Genomic DNA, 27,906 nt, shown 5'->3' on the forward strand with positions numbered 1-27,906 from the left:
TGCGACCATTTTCGAACAGCTTCCACTATTGCCGTGGCCTCTTTCTCAACACTTGCATGATGCTTCTCATGGCGATTCAAGGTGCGAGAGAAAAATACAACCGGTTTACCGTTTTGTTGAAGTATTGCTGACAGTGCTACGTCCGACGCATCGGTTTCAACACTAAAAGGCAAATTTTCATCAATAGCTTGCAACGTCGCGTCCGCCAACACTTGTTTTAAGGTTTTAAGCGCGTTTTCAGCATCTTGATTCAATGGAAATGATGCTGTTTCGGTTAGAGGTTTTATTTTATCCGAATACTTTGGTATCCAACGTGCATAGTATGCAAATAACCCGACAATTCGTAGTAGAGCCTTTGTACTCCGGGGCACAGGCATTTGAAGGAGGGGCCTTACTCTTTCTGGATCTAGAATTATAATTCCATTTTGAACTCTATACCCTAGAAGATCAATTGTTTCGCATGAGTACTTACACTTCTTTTCATTAAAAGTAAGGTTGCAGTCTTTAGCAACATCCAAGAAATGACGCAGATTTTCATCGTGCTCCTGTTTTGTTTTGCCACACACTGTCACATTGTCTAAGTAAGCAAAAGTACTTTTACAAGAATGTCGATCAATAATGTCATCTATAATTCTTTGAAACCATGGCACCGCGTTAGTTAAGCCGAATGGAATGACATTGTACTCGTACAGTTGACCATTTGCTTCAAAAGCGGTGTACAAGCGATCAGCTTCGGGAATTTCAATTTGATGATAAGCACTTTTGAGATCGAGTGTGCTGAAGAACGTGTATTGTACAATTTAATTAACTTATTTGAAAATGGAAAGCAAGTTTTATAAACCTAACGTCTTCAAGGCTGATCCAAGTTCTGTGCAATCCAACAAAACCTGGCTACATTGGTACAAACAATTCACGGGATTCTTAGAAGGTACACCGGATGCGACTGATGTGGACAAGCTAAGATGCCTGATTGTGCATGTAGATGCCGACGTTTATGACTATACTAGTGAGTGCGACACGTTCGACAATGCAGTCGCTACACTACGTGCTCTTTATGAGAAACCTATCAACAGTAGTTTCTCACGTTACCAATTGAAAACTTGCAAACAAGAAATAAGTCAATCGCTAGATGTCTATCTACAAAAGCTAAAAACGTTAGCCAAAGATTGTGATTATAGACAAGTGACGGCAATAGAATATCGAAACGAAGCTATATGCGAAACGTTCATTTCTGGTATTGTCTCTCACGAGATTCGACAGCGTCTTTTGGAAAACAACACGCCAGAGACCACAACGCTAGAAGCTATTTTCAAGCAAGCTCGTTCCCTAGAAATTGCTCATCGAAACTCCGAACAATATGACAGGCCGTTTGTGTCAAAGCCGATTTCTGAGTATCATGATGAACCCAGTACTGCTGCTATTCCAAACCAACTTGCGGGTAGTTCCAATCAATCCAGCTTCAAATCAAAATGTGGATATTGTGGAAGTTTTCCAAAACATGCTCGGTCGCTGTGCCCTGCCAGAAAAGTCAAGTGCTACAAATGCAACGCTTACGGACACTACGCGGTGGTTTGTCGCACGAGTTGGAAGAAGTCTTCTGCAATGGAATCGCTCGCGGTGGTATCATCGTCGGAACCAACAGGAGACCCCCCGACAAAGGTAAATGTTAGAATTAGCATCAATGCCATTTGGGCTAATGCATTAATTGACACCGGATCCAGTTTAAGCCATGTGGATAAAGAGTTTGTTCGAAGGCATAATCTTGTAGTTCACCCTCAATCATGTAAAATTGGAATGGAGATAAAAGGAAAAGCGTCAAGTAGTCAAGGTTATTGTCAAGTAAACATTGAACTCGAGCAACGCAAATATGTTGATGTCAATCTGGTGATTTTGAAACACTTAATGACTGACGTAATTTTGGGCCAAGACTTCTTAAAACAACATGAGTCAGTAAAATTGATTTTGGTGGAAAGGAACCATTACTTCAGCTTGGCGCTCTAGGAAAAATTAAGACACCTCTCATGCCAAAACTTTTTGAACATTTGACTGCAGATTGCAAACCTATTGCCACAAAATCAAGAAAACAAAATAATAATGACGTCACACACAAGAATCAGAAGAGCGCAATTTCATTACAATCTCCTCCACCAAAATAATGAGAATATTAATAGCCAATACATAGCAAAAATACCTTGGTGTTATTCTTACCAATAACTTGTGTGATAATGATGACATTGCAAGGCAAACCAGATCTTCATACTGCATAGCGAACATGCTCAGATATAAATTCAACAAATGTAATGTTCTTGTAAAAAATGTGCTCTTTCGCACCTACTGTTCTGCATTTTATGCTTCTCCCCTTTGGTGTAACTATTCAATATCAGCTATTAATCGTCTGAAAGTTGCATATAACGACTCGTTCAGAATTATGTTTAAATTGCCTAAAATTTGCAGCATTAGTCACATCCAAGTAAACCACAAAGTGAACACTTTTTATGCCCTGCTACGGAAGAGCATTGCTAGCTTTGTAAATCTGTGTTGCAGCTCTTCTAACTCCTATATCAAAGCGTTAATGACCTCTGAGTGTTTCGCTCGTTCAATGTATTTACAACATTATAACCGTTCAATGCTTGTTGTTTGATTTTCAATTATTTTATTTGTATGTGTGTGCTGGCGTGTTTCTATGGACCTCTATCTTCTGGTCTGAACCAAATAAATAAATAAATAAAAATAATGCAGGGGTCCGCAAATACTTGTTGATGTGACCGAAAAAACAATCTAAGTTCAAATAAAACAATCACACAATATACCCACATCGTAACCGGACGATATTGGGCTTATTAAGCGGTTGAGCCTGATAAGCGAGGAACGATTCTCTGTTACTCCCATTCCTTCAGTAATTTCGAATGGACCGAATCGGGCTAAGCGGATAGACCTATTAATCGTGGGCTTAATAAGCCGGGACTACTGTACTATACCATGGAAAGAATGAATTTTCTTGTACAAAATTGTTTGAAGCTTGGCACATCAAAGAGTATCTTATTGTATTTATTTTTGCCAAATGTTCTGTTACAATAACCAGACATTTCACTTACTGAAATTTTAATTAACTTAAAAGTATGATATCTAAATACAGAACATAAATACATGCGTAAACAGAAAAAAACATCATTACTCTGTAAACATAGGAACCTAACACCAGCTAACAAACTCAAGACTGCAACAAGTTGAAAACATAAAACACCGCGTGTACCAACAAAGAAAGAATGCCTGCGTCCGAAACAAAATAATAATGACGTCACACACAAGAATCAGAAGAGCGCAATTTCATTACAATCTCCTCCACCAAAATAGTGAGAATATTAATAGCGAATACATAGCAAATATAATAACACGGTAGCTTAAAGAGAACACATTTAGCCTATCAGGAGGTTTACGTTCTCTTGATGATCGCCAACCCACTTCAGTTTGTGCTTTCACAACCTTTTTGGGCGAGTCGTCAACTTCGGTAAGCGGTAAGTTGGTAGGCCTATTATCTGCTGGGCTAACTCCCATGCTATCAGGTTCAAGCACGCCATCTTGTGACGGAGGTGAAGACGAATGTCCTGTGGGGGCAAGATCTCTGGCAGATACAGTGGCTTCATGACCATTTTTGAAACGTACACGGGCATAATTCGGATTACTTTCGAGAATCTCGGCACTGTCAACAAGAGGCTCATATTTACTGTTACGCACATGCCGTCTAACATACACAGGACCATCTTCGAGCCAAGTCGGGACAGAAGTGCCAAACGATGATCGTCGTGAAAACTTAAACAAGCGATCGTGAGGGGTTTCGTTTGTGGCAGTATTAAGCAATGATCGGATCGAATGTAAAGCCTTGGGTAACACAGCTTCCCAGTGGGCAGTACGTAAATTTTTCGATCTTAAACACAGTTTTATGGTAGTCCACACAATACCATTGTAACGTTCACATTGAGCATTCCCTTGGGGGTTATATACAGATGTGAAACTAGTCGCAACAGACAAATTTCTCAAGTACTCTTTTAACCTCTTAGAAAATTTAAACGCTTTGGCGTTATCAGAATGGATGATGCTAGGCGTACCGTATACTGAAAACAAATTATGCAAACATGAAATCACAGTATCGCCACTGGTATCAGCACAAGGAAATACAAACGGAAAGCGAGAATACTCATCCACGATAGTAAGAAAATAACGATTTTTAGAAACTGATGGTATCGGGCCTTTAAAATCTATGTTCAGTCTCTCAAACGGTTGGGTAGATTTGATTAAAGTAGCATTCGGCGGCTTATAAAATCGTGGCTTTACTTCACAGCATGCTTCACAATTAGCAGTCAAACGTCGAACGTCTTCAACTGAATACGGTAAATTTTTCATACGAATAAAATGAAACATTCTTGTCACCCCTGGGTGACATAATTTGTCGTGAATTTCGTACAGTGTAGTGTCTGCTGTGCTGGCACAATATGCTCTTGAAATAGCATCTGGTGCTACGTTCAAAGTCCCAGCAGGCCCATAGATAATGTAGTAAGAAAATTGTGAAAGTTCAACTCTCCATCGGAGAATTTTGTCGTTTTTAATTTTGCCATGATTTTTGTTGTCAAACATAAACTTTACCGAAGTTTGATCGGTGACGAGGCTAAAACGACGGCCGTGGAGAAAATGCGACCATTTTCGAACAGCTTCCACTATTGCCGTGGCCTCTTTCTCAACACTTGCATGATGCTTCTCATGGCGATTCAAGGTGCGAGAGAAAAATACAACCGGTTTACCGTTTTGTTGAAGTATTGCTGACAGTGCTACGTCCGACGCATCGGTTTCAACACTAAAAGGCAAATTTTCATCAATAGCTTGCAACGTCGCGTCCGCCAACACTTGTTTTAAGGTTTTAAGCGCGTTTTCAGCATCTTGATTCAATGGAAATGATGCTGTTTCGGTTAGAGGTTTTATTTTATCCGAATACTTTGGTATCCAACGTGCATAGTATGCAAATAACCCGACAATTCGTCGTAGAGCCTTTGTACTCCGGGGCACAGGCATTTGAAGGAGGGGCCTTACTCTTTCTGGATCTGGAATTATAATTCCATTTTGAACTCTATACCCTAGAAGATCAATTGTTTCGCATGAGTACTTGCACTTCTTTTCATTAAAAGTAAGGTTGCAGTCTTTAGCAACATCCAAGAAATGACGCAGATTTTCATCGTGCTCCTGTTTTGTTTTGCCACACACTGTCACATTGTCTAAGTAAGCAAAAGTACTTTTACAAGAATGTCGATCAATAATGTCATCTATAATTCTTTGAAACCATGGCACCGCGTTAGTTAAGCCGAATGGAATGACATTGTACTCGTACAGTTGACCATTTGCTTCAAAAGCGGTGTACAAGCGATCAGCTTCGGGAATTTCAATTTGATGATAAGCACTTTTGAGATCGAGTGTGCTGAAGAACGTGTATTGTACAATTTAATTAACTTATTTGAAAATGGAAAGCAAGTTTTATAAACCTAACGTCTTCAAGGCTGATCCAAGTTCTGTGCAATCCAACAAAACCTGGCTACATTGGTACAAACAATTCACGGGATTCTTAGAAGGTACACCGGATGCGACTGATGTGGACAAGCTAAGATGCCTGATTGCGCATGTAGATGCCGACGTTTATGACTATACTAGTGAGTGCGACACGTTCGACAATGCAGTCGCTACACTACGTGCTCTTTATGAGAAACCTATCAACAGTAGTTTCTCACGTTACCAATTGAAAACTTGCAAACAAGAAATAAGTCAATCGCTAGATGTCTATCTACAAAAGCTAAAAACGTTAGCCAAAGATTGTGATTATAGACAAGTGACGGCAATAGAATATCGAAACGAAGCTATATGCGAAACGTTCATTTCTGGTATTGTCTCTCACGAGATTCGACAGCGTCTTTTGGAAAACAACACGCCAGAGACCACAACGCTAGAAGCTATTTTCAAGCAAGCTCGTTCCCTAGAAATTGCTCATCGAAACTCCGAACAATATGACAGGCCGTTTGTGTCAAAGCCGATTTCTGAGTATCATGATGAACCCAGTACTGCTGCTATTCCAAACAAACTTGCGGGTAGTTCCAATCAATCCAGCTTCAAATCAAAATGTGGATATTGTGGAAGTTTTCCAAAACATGCTCGGTCGCTGTGCCCTGCCAGAAAAGTCAAGTGCTACAAATGCAACGCTTACGGACACTACGCGGTGGTTTGTCGCACGAGTTGGAAGAAGTCTTCTGCAATGGAATCGCTCGCGGTGGTATCATCGTCGGAACCAACAGGAGACCCCCCGACAAAGGTAAATGTTAGAATTAGCATCAATGCCATTTGGGCTAATGCATTAATTGACACCGGATCCAGTTTAAGCCATGTGGATAAAGAGTTTGTTCGAAGGCATAATCTTTTAGTTCACCCTCAATCATGTAAAATTGGAATGGCGATAAAAGGAAAAGCGTCAAGTAGTCAAGGTTATTGTCAAGTAAACATTGAACTCGAGCAACGCAAATATGTTAATGTCAATCTGGTGATTTTGAAACACTTACTGACTGACGTAATTTTGGGCCAAGACTTCTTAAAACAACATGAGTCAGTAAAAATTGATTTTGGTGGAAAGGAACCATTACTTCAGCTTGGCGCTCTAGGAAAAATTAAGACACCTCTCATGCCAAAACTTTTTGAACATTTGACTGCAGATTGCAAACCTATTGCCACAAAATCAAGAAAACAAAATAATAATGACGTCACACACAAGAATCAGAAGAGCGCAATTTCATTACAATCTCCTCCACCAAAATAGTGAGAATATTAATAGCGAATACATAGCAAAAATACCTTGGTGTTATTCTTACCAATAACTTCTGTGATAATGATGACATTGCAAGGCAAACCAGATCTTCATACTGCATAGCGAACATGCTCAGATATAAATTCAACAAATGTAGTGTTCTTGTAAAAAATGTGCTCTTTCGCACCTACTGTTCTGCATTTTATGCTTCTCCCCTTTGGTGTAACTATTCAATATCAGCTATTAATCGTCTGAAAGTTGCATATAACAACTCGTTCAGAATTATGTTTAAATTGCCTAAAATTTGCAGCATTAGTCACATCCAAGTAAACCACAAAGTGAACACTTTTTATGCCCTGCTACGGAAGAGCATTGCTAGCTTTGTAAATCTGTGTTGCAGCTCTTCTAACTCCTATATCAAAGCGTTAATGACCTCTGAGTGTTTCGCTCGTTCAATGTATTTACAACATTATAACCGTTCAATGCTTGTTGTTTGATTTTCAATTATTTTATTTGTATGTGTGTGCTGGCGTGTTTCTATGGACCTCTATCTTCTGGTCTGAACCAAATAAATAAATAAATAAAAATAATGCAGGGGTCCGCAAATACTTGTTGATGTGACCGAAAAAACAAGCTAAGTTCAAATAAAACAATCACACAATATACCCACATCGTAACCGGACGATATTGGGCTTATTAAGCGGTTGAGCCTGATAAGCGAGGAACGATTCTCTGTTACTCCCATTCCTTCAGTAATTTCGAATGGACCGAATCGGGCTAAGCGGATAGACCTATTAATCGTGGGCTTAATAAGCGGGGACTACTGTACTATACCATGGAAAGAATGAATTTTCTTGTACAAAATTGTATGAAGCTTGGCACATCAAAGAATATCTTATTGTATTTATTTTTGCCAAACAAGTTATATTTATGGTAAAATTGAAGTGTTTTGCGACCCACAGGCCACAGCAGATGGTCTCGCAAACCAAATTTGGGTTGCGATCCACTATTTGTAGACCCCTGGCATCAGTGCCGGTCTTTGGGGTGTGCGAACCGTGCGATCGCACAGGGCCCGCAAATTAGGGGGCCCGCAATTTACTCAGAAAATGCAGTAATTTTTGTCATTTCCAATGGAAAAAATTTAATTCGATTCACAAGCAAGTACCGGTATCCTTGAAGCCAGTTGCGGCTTTAGTGTGAGGCAAGTACTGAGATTGTCGCGTCGGGCCACCTTTACAAGCTTACATGCTTTTAGGCCACCCACGACATTTCACCATGTGCCAAATAGTGAATATTGCAGTGTGACAACAAAATTTTATTTTGTGGCAATCGCGTTTAAATAGAATACATGTTACTTTCAATACAAAACCATCGCTATTATGCCATATATATATATATGTAGTTTTAAAACTAAACATTTAAAGGGCCCGGATTTTTTAGACGCCATGTATCAAATTGCTTAGTATTCTATAAATTCAGGAAACTTCACTCTTGTGAAAATTTAAATGCATGTTACTTCCAGTATTAAACTATCATTATTATGCCCTATGCATGTAATTTTTAAAATCTACTATTAAGGGGCCCAGTTTTTTTCAAAACGCCATGTACCAAATGTGTAACATTGCTCAGTGACAATATAAACCAAAAATTTCAAGCTTGTAGCAACTGTATTTAGACATAATTATGTTACTGCCGGTACTGAAATGTCATTGTTATTCCATAGCTTCAAAAATTACATTTAAGGGGCCCGGATCTTTTTAAATTGTTTCAAGTTGATTACACTGTAGTACCTAACCTAAACAATTTTTAAAACTTAATATACTTGTTATTGTATTTAGATACAGTTTGTGCAGTAGGCTACATTTTACACTTATTCATTGTTTGGATTTTTTTCACTGAATAGTATAATATAATCCTTTGATTGATTGATGATATATCAATGTAATTTTTGTACCAGCAAAGGTTGTTGAGCTCAACAATAGAGTACCATTAGTGATTTATCCATTAGCTATACGTAATCATTGTAAAAGTGGAGCAAAGAAAAAAAAGATTTAAAATAAGAGTTGTTGAGCAATTATGCAAAGCATTCTTCAATTTCTAAGTTTTTAAAATATACTAGTTGCAGTAATGACACTGTCAGTGAGTCTACTTCTTTGACAACATCTTAAATGATGTCACTACTGGTGGTAACAGATTAACTCTACTAAATTCTGAGGTCAGCTTTGCCGTATTCAAACTCCAGCTGCTTCCTATAATGTTAAATCAATAGCAGAAATGCTTGATTTCCTCTAAGTGTGATGTGCTGGCTAATTTTTACCCAAATGACCTGAACGCCAAGTCTTTGCTCGAAGAGCTAGTGTGCTTAAAAAATGTAACTATTACTTAACTTATTGAGGTATACATCTCAATGTGCTTTTCCCTTGGATTGAGTAGCTGTATTTATTTTTCAATGTTTGTATAACATGAGGTATTTCACCGTAAAGTATTAAGATGCATAATTTACGTACTTGATGCATGATGTCTTCAATAATAACACCTTCACTCGTCTTCAAAATTTCCCCTTGTTGCCTGTTGTGGCTTAGTTTCATGATATATAAATCCATTTCTAGCCTGCTTGATTATGTTTTAACTTGCATTTGCAGGAATGAGGCAAACAATTTAAATAAATGCTGCTCTGCCACTCTATTATATAAAAAATGACTCTGACAGAGAATATTGCCCATCTTCAGTTGCAGGGTTACTTTGAGTTTGACAGCCAGCAGTTTTAGTAAAAACTTTTTCTAAAGTGAACCTGCTGGATATTTTGCAAGCATTTCAGACAACTTCAATCTACCTACTTCTGAGTTCAGATAGATTCCGACAATTTAAGCATAATAAGGAGTCCTTGTTGCACAGGTACATTTGGTTGGGTTTGTTTCTTTTGCACTGTTATAGTTCATGCTTAAATATTCCCATAAAACAATATGCACACATTTCTTGGAAGTTGAGCATTGTGTTTTTGATGTATTTTCATTCATGCTTTCTATCCATACTTATGCAACCAAGTAAAAGTAAACCGATTTTCTTAAAACGAATTGGATCAATAGTGTAGCCAAGTGGGGGTTACAACTCCCCCCCCCCCCCCTTTGGAACGCGTGTGATGTCACGATATTGAAAATGATGCTTTCAGTGTTTTGTGCTTTCCAATTTTCAAATCAACACTAAATTAGTATGGTATAGGACATAGGATCTATAATGCTCTACAACTGTTTAATATCCATAGTAGTCTGCAGCTAACTCGTGCAGTCCATTGAAACACCGCAATATCCACGGCTGTGAAAAATTGCACTGATCTTCACCTTTTATATATAGCTGATTCCAGTGATTCGTTATACAAAACTTAAAAATATCAGAAATGAAGTAAGTTCACTGTCTTAAAGCTTTTTCTCTGACACTCATCAAGAGGTATGACGTCTATAACGTTACATTTTCTAAACTTTAGGTTAACTTAAAAGCATAAAAGTTGGTGACTTATCGGAATAAAATCGTTTTTTTTTTATCAACCAAGGACAAAATTAATTAATAATAAAACAGTAATAATCAGGCAAAAAAAGCAATCAACCTATGTCTCTTAACAAAGTTTGCCTAATTTTAAACAAAACTACATTAAAAGAGCGAGTTTTGCCAATACCAAACATTTAAATATCTCAGCCAGGAATTAGCAACAAGAAAACATAGAGACTCAGCTTTATTTCCGAAAAATGTCAAAGAAAACATGATCTTATCCTTTTGCTATGCCACTGGACCGCACCATTTTACAATAATATTCATACCCAAAATTTTGTGGAACATGCTCTCAGAATGCACCAAAATCAAATTATTTTTTCAACATTTTCTGGGGGAGGCCCCCCAGACCCCCCGCCGCTGGATGTCGCCTTCGGCGAACACGCCGTCAGGCTTTGCTTGCCGGCCGTCAAAACCCCCTCTGCCCTTTCAAAATACCTATCTACACTACTGAATTCGATCATTGTCATTGGGGCCCGCAAAACATATTCCGCACAGGGCCCGAAATACCCTAAGACCGGCACTGCCTGGCATAGTGCACGGGTAATCAGTTCGTTTTCTTTCAGTCTGAAATTGCCCATGCTGACATTAGGCAACACTTCTGTACAAATGCAAGTAAGCAATCCTCCACGACTCTATGTTCCTGTCATAAACGTGGCGCTGAATTTGCGCCATGTTGTAATTATCCATAGCGGCTGCTGTTATTTCATAAACGTGTGTTCTCAGTCAACTATGATGCAATCAATGTTATTTGTGAACCATAAACATTAAAATTTTTTATTACGTCACAAGTCACGATAATCAATTCATCAGCAACAGATCAAGTCCATGAATTTATTTTAAAACGAAAACTTTTATTGAGAATTATTTCAAACAAGTTGCAAATATAAAAAAGATTCAATTTTGCGAAATTTTTCTTTCAACTCTTTCCAAATTGTTCTTAGATATAGTAATACATGACGATTTATTTTCCTCACTTGGCCAATCACTGGCTGTGTTGTAGATTTCAATTGCTTTGATGTAGGCGGCTTTTGCGTCAAACAGTTGGTTGGTGTTTTTGAGCGCAACTCCCATATTATGGTGGCAATATCCAAATACCTGATAATGATTTGCTTCAACATGGAATGCTGTTTTCATTAATGTGATTGAGGATTCGCTTATTGCAATCGTTTTGTACCAATCAGATGCTTCGATGCAGCAGAAACGAAAGTGATACAAAAACCGACTAACTTGTTCGCTTTTAACTTTCCAATCAACGTTTTTTATATTTTGCATAAAGTTTAAAATTTCATCCATAAATGAATATTGTTGTTTAATTTGTTCTTGTTTGTTTTGTTTTGATAATTCTTCGGATATTTCCGTTATCAACCAACCAACATCTTGAAGCTTATCTAACCTGCTTTCACCGTCGTAGTGATTCTTAATAAATTGAAATCTACAACGAGCCAATGAGATTGTGCAATCGCATTCTTTCATATTCACAAATTTCAAAACTAATTTCTTAATATTCTCATCATAAACGTCACGTGATTGATCAGTCCGATGATTAAACGGTCCTATACCTAGACTGCTAGAATTTAGGTCATCATAAACGGTCCGATACCAATAAAATCTTCGGGACCAAGTCAAGAAATTTCAAAAAAAACGCAGTGTATCCAAAAGATACGCGATGGTTTCATCAAGCTGCCTCATCGAAAGGTTACGGACCACTCAAGTTATTCTGGTCATGAGTCCATAAGCACACCTTAGATCTCCTACCAACGCTACTGGGTGTATATCTTCGTAACATTTCAAACCAATTTGTTTTTACCTTGAGCCCACAACCTGAGTTCAATCAACGTTTTGTCATGTCAGCAAAACTACAAGTCAAGATGCCGCTCATCGTCGAGTTCAGAACCCCAGGTTTTCATGAAAATCAAAATTTTGTTTCCAATTTGAGAATCTTTGCAAAACTTTTCTCGACTCAAACAACGAACCTTCAAACTAAGCACGTCATCGTCATCGTCAAAGCTTTAAATTTGACTGTAGGCCGCATCGCTGAGCTTAATAACAATTATAATCGCTGGAAGGCTACAAGTTGTTAGTTTTAATAGTCGTTTTTTGAGTACTTTTTAAAATAGTTTAAGTAATTTTAAGCTACCTTTGTACTGCTCATACTATGTTAATGTTCGATTCGGTTTTGTGACTTGTGCTGTGGAAATCCGAAGAGTGTTTGACAACGGTGGTAACATGAAAAGATTAGTCATTTTTTAGCGAAACCAGGAGTTTTGGAGTGATTCAAGATTTATCGCTTACATTTTTGCAACTTATTGTTTTAAAACTATTGTTTCAAATGGATATAAAAATGACAGGAACATGCAAACGAAGTGCTCGAAATCTGTCAAACATTTACATTCCAATTGCATTGTGTTGATTTTTTGCATGATAACTTTGATGCTATTATTCTTGCAGCCAACTTCCATTGGCCACCTGAGTTACCGAGTCATGTAACAGCAGGTAGCCAGGTAAGGGAGATGTGGGACCAATAAAACAAAATGGGTATTTTTACTGTTGTCGTGCATGATTTTCGCAGTACAGGGCTACTTAAGCGTTTGAGGGAAGCACATCTTCTTACTGTATTTATGCATAGCTAGGGCTTCGGATTGGACCACAGATTAAAAAATTATTTCACTTTTTAAATGTTCACTTTTTTGTATCATTGGTCCCACCTGGGTGGGACCTTTGCAACACACCAATGGGACCAATGAGACAGGTTTACTACATTACACGAAAACTGTACTTTTTCTGAAGAAAGATTGCATTTGGTATGTTTTTTGGCAGCTTTTCTCACAGATAAGTTTATTAAACAATGTCATGCAAAGCATTATTTGAAGCTTCATTTGAAAAATTCCTTTTTAAGCCTTCGGATTGCTTTAACATAGGCATTTTCAGCAAAACATACTTTCAAATTCAGACAGGGACCTTTGAGACATGGTCTCAATTGCCAGTATCTCAAAGCTCCCCCATCTAAAAAACTTTGAATTAAACGATGGTTTCACAAAACTCGACTTATTATCTCTCATAAAGCCTACCAATCTTGTAAAATACCTTCCTACCTAGTAGATGAAAAACTTAGCATTTGCTATAATAAACACTTGAACATAATATTGAAAGTTTTCCAGAAATACTACGTTTTACTTTTGCCTGCCAAAAACATATTTTTGTCTCTCATTTCTGCGTTTGCAACAACCTAACTTTCAAACCTCATGGCAAAGAAGGTTTATGTAATCTCGTTCCAATAACTACCAAAAAAAAGTTAATTTTTAGTAGGGATCAAAAACGAGCTGTGTTGTAGTGGTCCCCTTGTATCATTGGTCCCACATCTCCCCTACTACTATTCAACTAAAACAAATTCTTTTGACTTTCGATGAAGCACTTTTCAAATGTTTGAACAATTTCTATGGTTGATGCAAGTTTTCAAAATATTTTTTGATAAATATAATGACGTCAATCGTCTCATTCAGAGCATTGTTCCTTTAGGGCAGTGGTTCCAAACCTGGGGGTCACGACCCCCAAGGGGGTCGCAGAGCATTTTATAGGGGGTCGCGAAGCTGTTGCTCATGCAACAACAAAAGTGAATGTAAGTAGGACGAGGTACCGGTCCGCTCGTAGTAAGTGCCAGGCTACGTTTACATGACGTTTCATTGCGCCCGAAATGAATTTTTCCGTTTCGATTAGTCTGCCAGACTCGTAGTCTGTTTGCATGCGATGACCGAAATGAGATTCGTGGCGGTCTGGATTTCATGTCAGTAGTTTCAACCGAAATGAAGTGATAACATGGGTGATAACACACCGCAATGAGATCCTTTAGCAACGAGATTAGCCCTAGTGCTAGTAGTTTGTTGTTGTATAAGTATTTATTTGTAATGTAGGAAGAAGAGAGAACTTGAACATTACATCATTGCAATAGCTTTGTGTTTTTGAAATCATAATGATAGATATTTTCAACTGGGACTGGAATGCTGGTTGTTTAATTTAAGTGAGCAATTAGCAATTGCAAACCAGCAATACAAAGTCACTCTCTCAATTTTGATGTGAAATGTATGATTCATACCCACCGATTTCTAAGCTTGCTTTTCAAGTATTACTGCCCTTCGCTACGACGTATCTAAATGAGAGTGGTTTTTCAACTCTTCTGCATATGAAAACGAAGGAAAGAAATAGAATGGATGTGGAAGACGACATGAGACTGGCTCTGTCTAGCACGCAACCTCGAATTTCACGGTTAACTGCAGACCTACAAGGTCAACCATCGCATTGATTTGTCAATAAATGCAAGAAAAACATTTTTAGTGCTGCCTTTTATTGTATTATTTGTTAATAGTATACTTGCATTTAGGAAAGAATATAAGTGGGGGTCGCGGTATCTACGAAAATTTTTAAAGGGGGTCACCAAGACAAAAAGGTTGGGAACTACTCCTTTAGGGGGATATAATAATTTCCTTCTTGACGTTCTACTTTGTTTTGGGTGTTATGTTACGAGCATGGATCTTTCAGTCTGATTTAAATAAATTATAATATTTTGTGCAAATGTCATTTCATCAATGTTGAACAAGCATGCAACAGAAAAAGCAACATTGAAGGCAAGAAGAAAACATGTAGGAATTTAGTTGTCTTGCTTTACAACTTACTGTGATCATTCGTACTTTCAAAATATATTTAATGAATTTAAAGATAGCCTAAGTGTTGCGACCGTGCCATATTTCAAACTGAGTGCCTGCTTTGGTATCATTAGACCTCTGCTATGTTTGGCGTATATTATTTTTAGCTGTGATGGTCAGAAAGAAAAACAAAACTGAACTGAACTTTATAACTTGATAACCAAATTCAAAATGTATAAATAAACCTTAAAAATGTTGTGATTAGCCTACGCTTTTACTGATTTTGGTGTAATAAACTCAAATAATCATTACTTTTTTCAAATAAACATTCATTTTTTCCATTGAAAAGAGTACGTTAAAACTTTTCATATGATTTTTTACTCGAAAAGTTTTATGTACAGTATAGCCTTGTTTGATATAATCGGTTAAAGTTGCGTCGCGTATGAGTAGTTACATTAATGTAGACTTAGAAAATCACTCAAGCGTGACCAAAGTTGCTTGAAAGTTACATACAAAATTTATGATGCATTAGCAACATATTAATCAAATTCTATACTTAGACGTTGAAAACTTCGTCTGTTGTAACATTTTTAAAACGTATTTTAGGTTGTTTTTTTTTAATCTCATGCTTAAGTGATCACAGAAATTCTCCATTTTCCAAGGGCCTTAACTTAAAAACTATTTTCCCAACGTTTCTCAAGTAGGCACCACCTTGCTCAGAAAACTTGGCTCTACAAACGTAGAAATTACATAAAAATCCGTGAATATGGGTGACAAAATGGGAAAAGTCTGAATGATTACACAAAGAATGACCTTTTTCAAACACACATTATGTGTTCTAATTTATTGCATATTTCTATTTAGCTAATCTACGCATATTATACTACCCACTTTATACTTTTCTTCGGCAATTTTTAAAGAGTGGCCTGACAATACTTGAATTAAAAACCTCTCTTGTCCAATTTCAGCACCTTTCAGAATCGCTTTACAAGCTCTTGCTTTGTGTAACCTTCGTCATAGACAAATATTTTCTCTCTGAACCAAAACTTGTTCGTACCAGGTGTTACTTGTTTTGTAGGAACCACTCAATTTTTTATGTGATGTTGATATTTTTTATGTAAGGCAGAGAAAGCATAATGACGTCATTTTATCTTGCTTTTCAGATTTTACTTTTACAAGCTTCGTTGATATCTACATCTCTGTTAAGTTAGACGTAGAGACACTAGACCAGGGGTTCCCAACTGGGGATACTCCTACCCCTTGGGGGTATGAGATTAGACATCAAGGGGTACGAAGATCCTTGGGCCACAGAGCAGCGTTTCAAACAGATTTCACAGTAGGCTACAGTTTTATTTTGGAATTGTAAATGATATTATGCCATTACGGTCTTTGCTTCAAAAAAACAATTATCTACAAATAGTTGTTATTTAGTTGGCTGAGTATAGCCTCATAACAAGTTGTTTTTTTACTTGTTGCTGCTGAAAATGAAAATGGAAATCTTGCTAATTTTCTTTGTCTTGATCAAATTGCAAATAACTCTTTGCTGCAAAATGTCAAAAATGATATTATTTCCCATTTAAAAATGCTGGTTGATTCTTTCGATGGTTACTTTTGCTGGTGAATTGAATTATTTCCAGCATTGGATTATAAATCCATTTCTTTTTGATTTAACAAAAATGTCGGATGAGGAGAATTTGCAGGAGAACATCATCGAAATAAAAAGCTGTCAAACATTGAAACTTCTACTTGACAAATCAAAGTTAGAAGATTTTTGGTGTGTTGCTATGAAACCTTCCCAAGTGTTGCAATGGAAGCCATGACAGTGTTAATTCCCTTCTCAACAACTTATTACTGTGAAAGTGGCTTTTAGTACAGTACAGAAATCATCTGCAACTGGAAGATGATTTACGAGTTGCCTTGAGTAAAATCGAACCATCGTTTGAGCGAATGTTATCAATGAAGCAGCAACAAATATCTCACTGAGAAGTGACAAACAAAATCACTGACATTTAATTTCTTTTTGTGATTTTTGCATGTTTGTATGAAATATTGGTTTAACGTTTAATTGAGCTATAAAAGCAATTTAATTTAGCAATAGGCCTATATACCTGAAACATTAAAACAGAATTTTTTTGGGGGGTACGAAAAATGCTCTGACCTGACAAAGGGGTACGAGCAGCAAAAAAGGTTGGGAAACCCTGCACTAGACGATGACTCTAACATAGGTAGCGCAGACACTTATAATGTGGAACTGAAGCAATTGTAGAGTGCAGTGGCGACTGGTAGTGTTTGTGAGCAGTGGGGCTGCAAACGACTTCGCGGGGAGGATCTGAGGGGGTCTCCCCTCAAAAAAATTTGAACAATTGCATTAAATTTGGTGCGTTCTGAGCATGTTTTTACCCCAAATTTTGAAAAAATGCATTCAAACTTTGTTGAAAAGTTGATGTATTCCTAAGCTGTATTTAAAAAAAATAACAGTATTGCTTTGGAGACAAACTTTACCAGTAGGCTATTGAGGTTAGTCTTGACCAGCCTAGCCGTTGTATATAAGGTTTAAGCGATTTTGAGATGTCCTAGCACTTCCTATAACTTGTTGAATACCCAAACTCTACAGCTAACACTTCTACATTTATGGCTCATCGCCACTCTGCGAAATAAAAACTAACTTTCAAAAGTCTGTGAAGTTATTCGGTTAGGTGGGGCTGTTTTCCATGCAGCCGCAACAGATTCAAAGATTGCTGTAAAATACCAACAGAGGTGGAGCTTCAAGGATAATTTTTAGCCAATCAGAGTGCTTGAAATCCAGAATCTCGGGCTGCAAAGAAGTTCGCCCAAAGTCGGTGTTGCCAAACGAAACTTTTAATATTTTAATTTTTGATCCGCAATTCTTAATTGAAAAAAATAACCGGGTCGGATAAACACAGAGAAAAATATATTTTCTCTCTTCTCTTTCATTCAGGTGGGGCTGCAGCTCGGCAGCCTCATGGCACGAACCGCCACTGGTAGAGTGGATGGTGGGACATGCGATTGCTTTTTCCTTGTTTATTCTGTGATGGAACACATCTGCGTTTCCCACGCAAAATACTGTAGCAACCAATTACGTGGTTGCCATGTTCCACGATACTAAGCCTTAAATGCGCGAAAAATTAACGGAAAGATTGTTTGATGTTTTTATGCAATTCTTTTACAGGCAAGACACATTCAGATAAAAACTTATAATAAAATATCACTTTCTAAATCTTAATTGAACCCTAGCATTAACACTTGACGTATTTAGTTGTCTTGTTTAAATAAGCAAATTCTGAAAAACCTAAAATTGCAAATATCTCAAAAACTACTGACAGTATATAAAAAAACTGACTCCAAATTCACATTCACCGGCCAAAAGTACCCCAAGAGTCAAGACACACTCCATACTAGAGCATTTTTTTTTTGTTGCATAGTGTAATCACTTTGTTTTCTTTGGCTCGGGTTCCAAATAGCGACTGGCAGAACAGCGACTGTCAATAGAGCGACCACACGACAGCGATTCATAACAGCGACTGTCAATAGAGCGACTACACGACAGCGATTCATCAAAGACAGCGACTGCCACAACAGCGACCTCACTTCTTTTATTAAATCCAAGGCTTACGCGCACATGCACTCTTTCACCCCCTCCACACATACCTTCCATCCCCCACACCTCTCTACACACGTATGCACGCACAAATAAGCAAACACTGCGTAGTGAAAGATTGAAACCAAAAGGGACTTTAAAACAACATTTTATGGGGCATTTTTATGGCACTTAAAGTGTTAAGTCGCTATCATAACAGTCGCTGTTTTAATGCAGTCGGCATTTATACAATCGCTGTTTGGAATGTCGCTCACTTCATTACGTCGCTATTATGAAGTCGCCATTATGACAGTCGCTGTTTTGACAGTCGCTATCCGGCCTGGATGCCGTTTTCTTTTAGTCTGAAATTACCCATGCTGACATCAGGCATCACTTCTGTAGCCTACAGATGCAAGTAAGCAATACTCTACGACTCTACGTTTGTGTAATCCTGTCATAAACGTGGAACTGGATTTGCGCCATGTTGTAATTATCTGTAGTGGCTGCTGTTATTTTATAAACGTGTGTTCTTAGTCAAATATGACGCAATCAATGTTATTTGTGAACCATAGACATTAAAAATATTTTATTACGTCACAAGTCACAATAATCAACTTATCAGCAACCGATCAAGTCCATGGATTTATTAAAACTTATTATAAACTTTTATTGAGAATCATTTTAGAGAAATGGTTTTCCAATTGCAATTCCAAAAAATAGTTAGTTTTGAGAAATTATTCGTTCAACTCTTTCCAAATTGTTCATAGATCTAGAAATACTTGACGATTTAATTTCCTCACTCGCCCAATCACTGACAGTGTTGTAGATTTCGATTGCTTTTGTGTAGGCGGTTTTTGCTTCAGACAATTGGTTGGTTTTTTCAAGCGCCCATCCCATATTATTATGGCACTTTCCAAATACGCGATGTCGATTTGCCTCAACATTGAATACTGTTTTCATTAATGTAATCGCAGATTCGTTCTTTGTGATTGATTTCGACCTATCAGATGCTTCGCTGCAACAGAAAGCAAATTGTGCTAAAAACAAAGCGATTTGTTTGCTTTTAAATTTTAGATCAACGTCTTCAGTATTTTGCATAAAATTTAGGATTTCCGCCATAAATGAATATTGTTGTTTAATTTGTTCTTGTTTGTTTTGTTTTGACAATTCTTCGAATATTTCTTGCATCAACCAACCAACATTTTCAAGCTTATTTAACCTGCTTTCACCGTCGTAATGATTCTTAGCAAATTGAAATCTACAACGAGCCAATGAGATTGCGCAATCGCATTCTTTCACATTCACAAATTTCAAAACTAATTCCTTAATATTCTCATCATAAACGTCACGTGATTGATCGGTCAAGCGTGACGATTGATTTGCATCAACAATGGATGCAATCGAAACACAAACAACTTTTCCTTCTGGAATGTTTTCCAAATTCAACAAGCATTCCGCTTGGTCGATGCTTGGTTGTAACTTGTGCCATCCTTCGACATGATCGATGATTATTTGCAGGGTTTCCACAGCTTTTTGAAAGTTGTTTTGTTGCTGATAAGTTGTTGCTGAATCTGTCAAATCATAAAATTTACAAATGATCAAAGATGAGATTTGTGCACTGGAATGGAGATAAACTTTCTGATAATTTTTGAACTTGTAAAGATTTGGATTAATAAATCTTAAATCTGGTATTAGTGTATTTACCGTTGTAGGCCTATGGATGTTACGGATTCAACCGAAGTGTGTTTGGATCTTACGTTGCGCTTCTATTTTCCGCCAGGTGGCGACAGACAGTAAAAATGTATTTTTTTCGACTTTTCTACGCCTCAATGTGTAAATAAAATAAATAAATGTAAAAAGAGATGCCAAAGCTCAATATTCCATCAATAGCTTGTTTGTTTGTTTTATTATCTTTATCCTGCATTGCGGGAAAGCGGACTTGAGCGCTATGCTAGCTTAAATCACGCAAGGGTGTATTTACCACTCCCCACACCCTTGGGTAAAAGGCCACTCATGTTCAATTGGTTGAGAATTTTCAGCTATTTGATATAGAAAAATGTAAAAATGCATCTACATATGCTTGATGGTTGATACTCTACGTTATACCAATGGGGTTTTGTGTTGTCGGTCATCATTTGGAATGATCATTCCAAATAAAAACCAATCAATGACATTTTGTTAGAATTTATAAGAAATAAAATCATACTATTTCCTCTTGTTTTCTTTGAAAATATCATTTAACAGTTGATTGATTTGTACTTGAAGTTGCGACGATGTCGGCAGCCAGTAACGTTGATAGCGATGGTATGAGGTAGTTGTACCCGAGTTTATTTTCTCAAAATCGTTTCAGGGGACTTACATTTGAAAGAAAGTTCTAAAACCCCATTTGTTCAGATCGATCTTGTTATGTTGAAGTATTTTGCATTCACCCCAGTATCTTATTTTTTTAAGACAAACACTGTGTCATTTTTCTATTTCCGGATTTTAATTTTGTATTTCAAAAGCGATGCATTTTGATGACAGAGTTTTTGTTTGTTCAAAAAACCACACTCAAAGTATCTTCTCAAAACTTCTTTCTTGTTAACAGAGTCGTGTTTCAGAAGTACTGTTATGCACCACCTGTAGCCTAGCTTACTGAGTATGTGCAATGGACCAGTGCCGGATTAAGGGGGGGGGGGGGGGGGCGGACTGGGCTGAAGCCCAGGACCCCACTTTTGGAGGCCTCCACCTCAAAGAAAAAAATCTACTAATTTTTTTAGTTGCACAGCTGGAGATTACTGCTTTAATTCGTATCTCAAACAAGCAAGGGCGGCTCACCCATATGTGCTGCGGTGCTCCAGCACCCCTGCCCAGCCCCAGTTATTCAATTTTTCTTCGTTTTTTTTAACAAACAACTTATTTATTTGATACTTTCATATCCGAAAATGGTACGGATTACGGGTGAAAATTATGATAATGCTGCCAATATGAGTGGCAAGTATAACGGTCTTCATGCTCTTCTGCGCGAGAAATTTTATGGCTCGTCTCGTCTACTCATCGTTGGCAAGTCCATCGAAAATTCCTAAATGATTTGCCTGTTTTGAAGACATTATCTGATACAGATGGTCAGTTAGATATGATGCAGTTCTTCTTCTATCGAGTCTTCTAAAGTTCGTGGATACACCACAGATTGACACATTCTTCCGCAACGGAGTTATACACTGACAGGTCCCACCTACTGCACCGGGTGGCAAGCCGAGGGCAAACAAGAAGGTGATCCGCTGCATAGGCGTAGCCAGGGGGGCGAAAGGGGCCACATGCCCCCCCAAATTTTCCAACTTTGGATTCCGAAGTTGAGCCCTTTGTTGAAAATATAATAAAGTTTGTAGAAATTTATATCGTTTTCCAAGACATCTGGCTATTAACACCCCCAAGGACTTGTTTTAGACACACAGAAAGACACCAATAAATTTTGCAAATCGTAAATCGCGCAACATTTACGTGATTTACGTTTCTTTGAACTAATTTGTGGAAGCAATTTCAAAAGGCTTACTCTGTTGGTTTTTGTGTAGTTATTGAGTTTTTGTGTAGCTGAGTTTTTAGTGTTTTTTAATTTTAGCCGCAGTTTTTGCCAGTTCGTGTGTAAGAGCTATCTTTAATAAGTTAATAGCTGTTTATTTGCTAATAAATTTCATACAAAGATTACCCTAAAAGTGTTATCAGAAAGCGCTATAATCCATTATTTGAGTGTAATTTTTCAAAAATTTTCTGGGGGAGCATGCCCCCGGACCCCCCTAGAATACGCGTGCCTTCGGCACGCTCTAACCCCCCTACCACTTTTATTGCTTCAACCCACCAGGATACGCCACTGCACATCAAGTGGCGATGGCTTTAAATCAAACACTTTGTTGTTCTCTTCAATTCATCAAATATTTGGCCCCCCCAAATTTCTTTCTGGTTACGCCACTGGTCCGCTGTTTGGGGCTCGGTGCCACAGATAGCCTACATGCAACTGAGCCCGTGTCGTGGCCCCACTCCACCATTAATTTTTAGCGAAAAATGTCACTTGATTAGGGCCCCCATTTTCAGCTCAGCCCAGGGCCACATAAAACCTTAATCCGGCCCTGCAATGGACAGTAAATATACAATAATATATTTGTGCTATCTGGAAGTTTTCATTACCTAGAGTGGGTACAGAAGTGAAAGCAGAATTCATTCTACGACTATCCAACGTTCATAACAAAGCGTTCGTGTTGCTTACCTTGTAATTGCTTGATTTTTGAAGGAGTTAAAACTTCTGTTTCAACAGTTTGTGAAGTGACTTTCATCTAAATATCAACAATAATGTATTTCAATCTGCAAGGTTTAAAACATTATTTGAATAGTTAATGACAGATGTCTACAAACTTTACCTTTCCCAATCTCTCAATGACGTTTTCCAAAGTGATGTTTCGAGAAATTTCATCCACCCCCTTGCCAGGGAACGTAATGGGTATTCTACAAGTTGGACATCTGCAATGGTGGAAATGGGTCTATAAGCTTTGTGTTTTGAAATGAGTAGGCTATGTACGATTTCTGGTTTGAAATATTCAGAACACCTATTGGTTACTTTTGACAAGTTATTAAGAGATTGATGATGATTTTAAAAATGAAAAAAAAGCTCTTGTGTATTGTGGCCAGTATAAACTACGCAATATTATTGACAAATTGCTGTCTTACCTTTGATTCTGATTTCTCTTATAGAATCTAACAAGACATTTATGGCAGAAGTTATGCCCACACGTAAGCATACGAATGGGTTTCTCCAAAGTTTCGATGCAAATCGGACATAGAAATTCTTCGGTGATGTTTGACGCCATTTTATATTATTTTAGTATAACAAAAAATCTTGAATTATACCCTAGAAGTACAAAGAAAATAATAAACACAATTTTAATTATTTTTTAAAAAACAGATTGATTAATTGTTATAGAATGCAAACAGTTCAAGATTTTCTAACTTCATTGATCAGATGACTAATTCTGGATAAGTGGCAGAGATTGCTGCATTTTGAATGATTTGATAAAAAGAAAAATGATTTAAAAAAAATGATCTGCTGTTGACAAGCCATGCCCTGGTAGCTTCATTCAATGCTGCTTTAGCCTCCAAGCAACTTGCCTGGTGGTTGTACGCAAGTTTTATGAATTCTTTTGATTCAACGTTAGCAGACGTTGAATCAATGTACAAAATGGCAGATTAACTGTCTGGGGTTGATATTCATATAAATACTCGTTTCCTTACTTCGGTAATCTTGATCATGACTTACAAATATTGTTTTTATCGCTAAAACTGTCATCACTCATGGATTGTACCATTGTTATAAACTAACAGTTCCACTTCTACAGTTATACGCTGTCCATTCATTTGATATACATCATGACGTTTTTTTTTAAGTTGTAACAAGGCAGAACAGAACATTGCTTTATCCCTGACCACTAAAGTTTTATGAAACCTAATCCGGCCTAGAAGGAACTTATATAGTTGACGAGGACAAACATTGGTGAAGAAAAGAAAGTGAAGCTCAAAGCACAATCACCTTCAGAACAACGCACACAAAGCTTCAAATAATCAGTTACAGGCTTGAAAGGAGAATTGGCTTTGTCGTTTTGAAACTACAAGTTATGACCCAAGAAGAATTAAATAAACCAAGTAAATGTAAAAGTTTGAAAATTTGATGTAAAGTTTTTTGATAAAGAAATAGGATTGAGTGTGTTCTGAAACTCTCTCTTGCCACACAAATGCTAAACTGCAATCGTGAAGGAGAATTGGCATTTCTTTCAATGATGAGTAAATAGAGTTTTGTACTCGAAAATCACTTATTTCAGCGTAGGTACTAGGGTTGATATTTTATTATTATTTGTGTAGTCTATTTGATAAAACAACAATATCTTTGTTCATGCAATAGTTGTGTTGAGAAATTTGATTGTCACTTCCTGTACATGCCAGTACTAAATTTCATAATATTGCGATGAATGTAGTTTAGCAATTCTCAACCAAAGCTTCACGTATCTGATTTCAAATTCAAGGTTAAGCTTTATCTCTCGTCGAGTGATGCAGCAAGTAAGTTAGTACAACACCACCACCTTGTGATTAATAAAGAATGCGTAACAATCGAAATTTTATGATGTTGCTTGTAAATATTTTCCTTATGGATATTTACCTACATTCACCCTGAGGTAACATTTCCTACTTAAACACAATTAAACTTATACTTAGCAAATGACGAAGCAGAAACCTTTGTTATTTGGATTATAGTTCTAGTACTTTTTGTAACTTGTTAAAATGTTCCATCGTGCAAATATGAAGACATTTAAAGTCAATTTCTGTCAGTGTTGTGCGATTTCAACTGCTAGCACATCGACTGAGGCTACTACAACAACACCAACACCGCTGGGAAAACAGGGACAAACCCTGACTTGGCCTTCGCGAGTGTCGACAGCTCTCTTCCAGACAGACGTGTGATTGAGAAGTTCCCGCGGTCCTAGCACCGGCCGTCCCTCATCATCGCCCCAAAACTTGGGGCTCCTGTCCCGAGTTCACCGGTGAAGCGATGGAACTTCAAAAAAGCCGATTAGATTCAATACAGCCTCCTGACCAATGAGTCTGCTGCAAAGTTACTACCGACTGAAACATGCAACGCAGACGAGGCATACCAGGACTTCTGCAATGCCATAACAACTGCGGCAAAGGCCACAAGACCTCGTGGCCATCGAGCCAGCTATACACCATGCTGGGACTCTGAGTGTGAGGCTCTCTATCGCTCCTATCTAGGCGCCACACCTGGTGCTGCTTCTAACACCGCCGTCACCAGATTACTTGAGCGGCTGGACACAAAGAAGCTTGAGCAATGGAACTAAGCCGTCCAAACCATCGACTTCTCACACTTAAGCCGCAAAGCATGGAGCATCATCAACAACCCCACTCAGCAAACTCCCCTTGCCAGTGCCCCGTTTCTGCTAATGTCATCGCTTCCCAGCTAGTGCACAACGGGGTCTAAAAGACAAAGGACCGCAAGGCATTCTGCCTTGTTGCCATGGAATTACCTGCCCTGTGGCGAGTGGAAACATCACAAGAAGAAACAATCTCTGAAGATTTCACTCCAGAGGAATTTCACGCCTAGTGAAACCACACAAGTCTCCAGGGCCGGATAAGTTCTGCCCTGAGCTTGTGCTCCATGCAGGCCCTGACCTAAAGTCCTGGTTACGTAGATTCCTCTCTTCCTGCCTGCACCACCTCACAATCCCAAAAATCTGGAGAAGAGCTTTAGTGGTTGCGATCCCTATGCTTCACAAGCCACCAGAGGACCCAAAGAGTTGTCGTCCGATATCCCTTCTCTGTGTTCCTTTCAAGATCCTCGAAAGACTGATCTATGCCCGTCAACTTAATCATTGACCCGCTCCTTCCAAAATAGCAAGCTGGGTTTCGACGCGGAAAATCCACCGTAGATCAGGTCACACTTTTAACCCAAGACATCGAGGATTGCTTTGAGGCAAAAAAGGCTTGCGCTGTTCTTCTAGATCTCACAGCTGCCTATGATTCCGTATGGCATTGCGGCCTTAATATTTGCAAGCTGCTTCGCCTGCTTCCTGACCGACATATGGTTCATATGATTATGGAACTTGTCAGGAATCGAAGCTTCACCCTCACCACCGGCAACTCACGGCGAAGCAGACTGAAACGTCTGAAAAACGGCGTCCCACAGGGATCGGTCCTGGCTCCACTTATTTTCAACATCTACACCCAAGACCTGCCAACTACGGTTTCCGCAAAATACGCTTATGCAGATGACCTCGTAATTCTCCACTCCACAAAGTCGTGGGAAAATCTAGAAGACACCTTGAGCCAGAACATGAAAACTCTCAGCTTATCTCCAGAACTGGCGACTGAAACTCAGCGAAACCAAAACTGTGGCAGCAGATTTCCACCTCCACAATCGGGAAGCTGATCGTGAGCTACACGTCCAGAACAACGGAAAATCTCTGTCCCTCTGCCCCGAACCAAGGTATCTTGGGGTGAGACTGGATAGATCGCTCACATACCTCCACCATTTGGTGTCGGACTCTTACCCCCTAGACTCAACGCTACTGACTCAAACCATGGTCAACTTCATTACATTGATCTCTTGAGGGATGATTATTTTACTTATGAGATCATAGGTTTGTAAGCTATCCAGTTATACAATGGAATTCTGTCTTTAGTTGTATCTTGACAACATCTTCATGATCAGGTTGATCTTTACTGCATCAAGAATCCAATAAAGTTCTGATGGGTTTGATTGGTAGAGCTAACTTCTTGCCACGTTATCACTTTGGCTTAACAGAAGCATTCTAAACTGATGTAGGCTAGAAACAGGTTGTCTGGTGTATCTGTCTATTCGGTAGCCTACTCTATCCCATAAACTTCTAGTTGATTTGATTGGTAGAATTACAATTTCACTGCGTCATCACATATTGCTTACGACGCTGCTTAGCTTGAAATGATAATTCATCAAACTTTCGATGGAAGCCCGCAAAATTTATTTTGAAAACATGTCCCAATGTCAAACCAAGCAGTAGCCTATTTTTAGTTCATATAACATTGTCCTTTGCTCTCGAACACAGTCGAATTTAAGCTTCATAGCACATGAAAAACAGGAACCACTTGCCTCAGCGCAATTGCCCGAGTCGATTTGTAAGAACAAGATTTCCGAAATTGTGTTTCACGCACCACTGATGGTCCGTGACGACTGCACACTTTGTACATGAGGTCAATTGTAGCCTATGCATTGTACATTAGTGTGCAATTGTCGTGAAGTGATTTCTATGCGAAATGTGCAGTTGGTGATAAAGCTGCTTGATTGTGGTGGCAGATGATTGTTGTGCTAAACTTTATAGCGCGTAATCTAGCAAAAGGGCCCAGAAAGGTAATCGAGTGCTTTGTGAGCAAATTAGGGGCCCTAAGTGGTAATTTAATGCTTTACGTGCAAAAATGTTCTCTTAAAAGCACCCTAAATTACCTCATAAAAGTTAGTTATTCTCCTGTCCTGGGGGGAGGGGCATAGTGTAGCAAAAGCAGGTTTGAGAAAAACCCAGGCAAAAAGCCCGGGTGTTTTTTTTGTGTTTTTTAAAAACTATTTGACAAAGGTAGTTTGACGCTTATTTCACTTCAAAATGAACTTCAGAGTTAGAGCAGGAGCCGGAGAATAGCCTACTTTCGGAGCAGGACCGGAGCCGGAGTCAAAAAGTGACTTCTCTCGTTCACCTCTGCTAGTGCTGGGCATGTGGTGAATGCAAAAG

At 38.3% G+C, this 27,906-nt stretch overlaps 3 protein-coding genes across 3 annotated transcripts; 2 read left to right on the forward strand and 1 right to left on the reverse strand.

Moving 5' to 3' along the window:
• Positions 1-819: 819 nt before the first annotated feature.
• LOC145785303 (uncharacterized) lies at positions 820-2,001 on the forward strand. Its single transcript, XM_082596971.1, has one exon. It carries the CDS (start codon positions 820-822, stop codon positions 1,999-2,001), a length of 1,182 nt encoding a protein of 393 aa, XP_082453097.1.
• A 3,505-nt stretch (positions 2,002-5,506) lies between these two features.
• LOC145785304 (uncharacterized) lies at positions 5,507-6,844 on the forward strand. Its single transcript, XM_082596972.1, has one exon. It carries the CDS (start codon positions 5,507-5,509, stop codon positions 6,842-6,844), a length of 1,338 nt encoding a protein of 445 aa, XP_082453098.1.
• A 12,333-nt stretch (positions 6,845-19,177) lies between these two features.
• Positions 19,178-23,484, reverse strand: LOC145785726 (uncharacterized). Its single transcript, XM_082597425.1, has 4 exons — positions 23,312-23,484; positions 23,005-23,104; positions 22,854-22,920; positions 19,178-20,184 (listed from the first exon to the last, which is right to left on the reverse strand). Exons 1-4 carry the CDS (start codon positions 23,449-23,451, stop codon positions 19,334-19,336), a joined length of 1,158 nt encoding a protein of 385 aa, XP_082453551.1. The 5' UTR covers positions 23,452-23,484; the 3' UTR covers positions 19,178-19,333.
• Between the last annotated feature and the right edge of the window lie 4,422 nt (positions 23,485-27,906).

Source organism: Aplidium turbinatum, chromosome 16 (assembly GCF_918807975.1).
Source record: "Aplidium turbinatum chromosome 16, kaAplTurb1.1, whole genome shotgun sequence".
NCBI classification, from domain to species: Eukaryota; Metazoa; Chordata; class Ascidiacea; order Aplousobranchia; family Polyclinidae; genus Aplidium; species Aplidium turbinatum.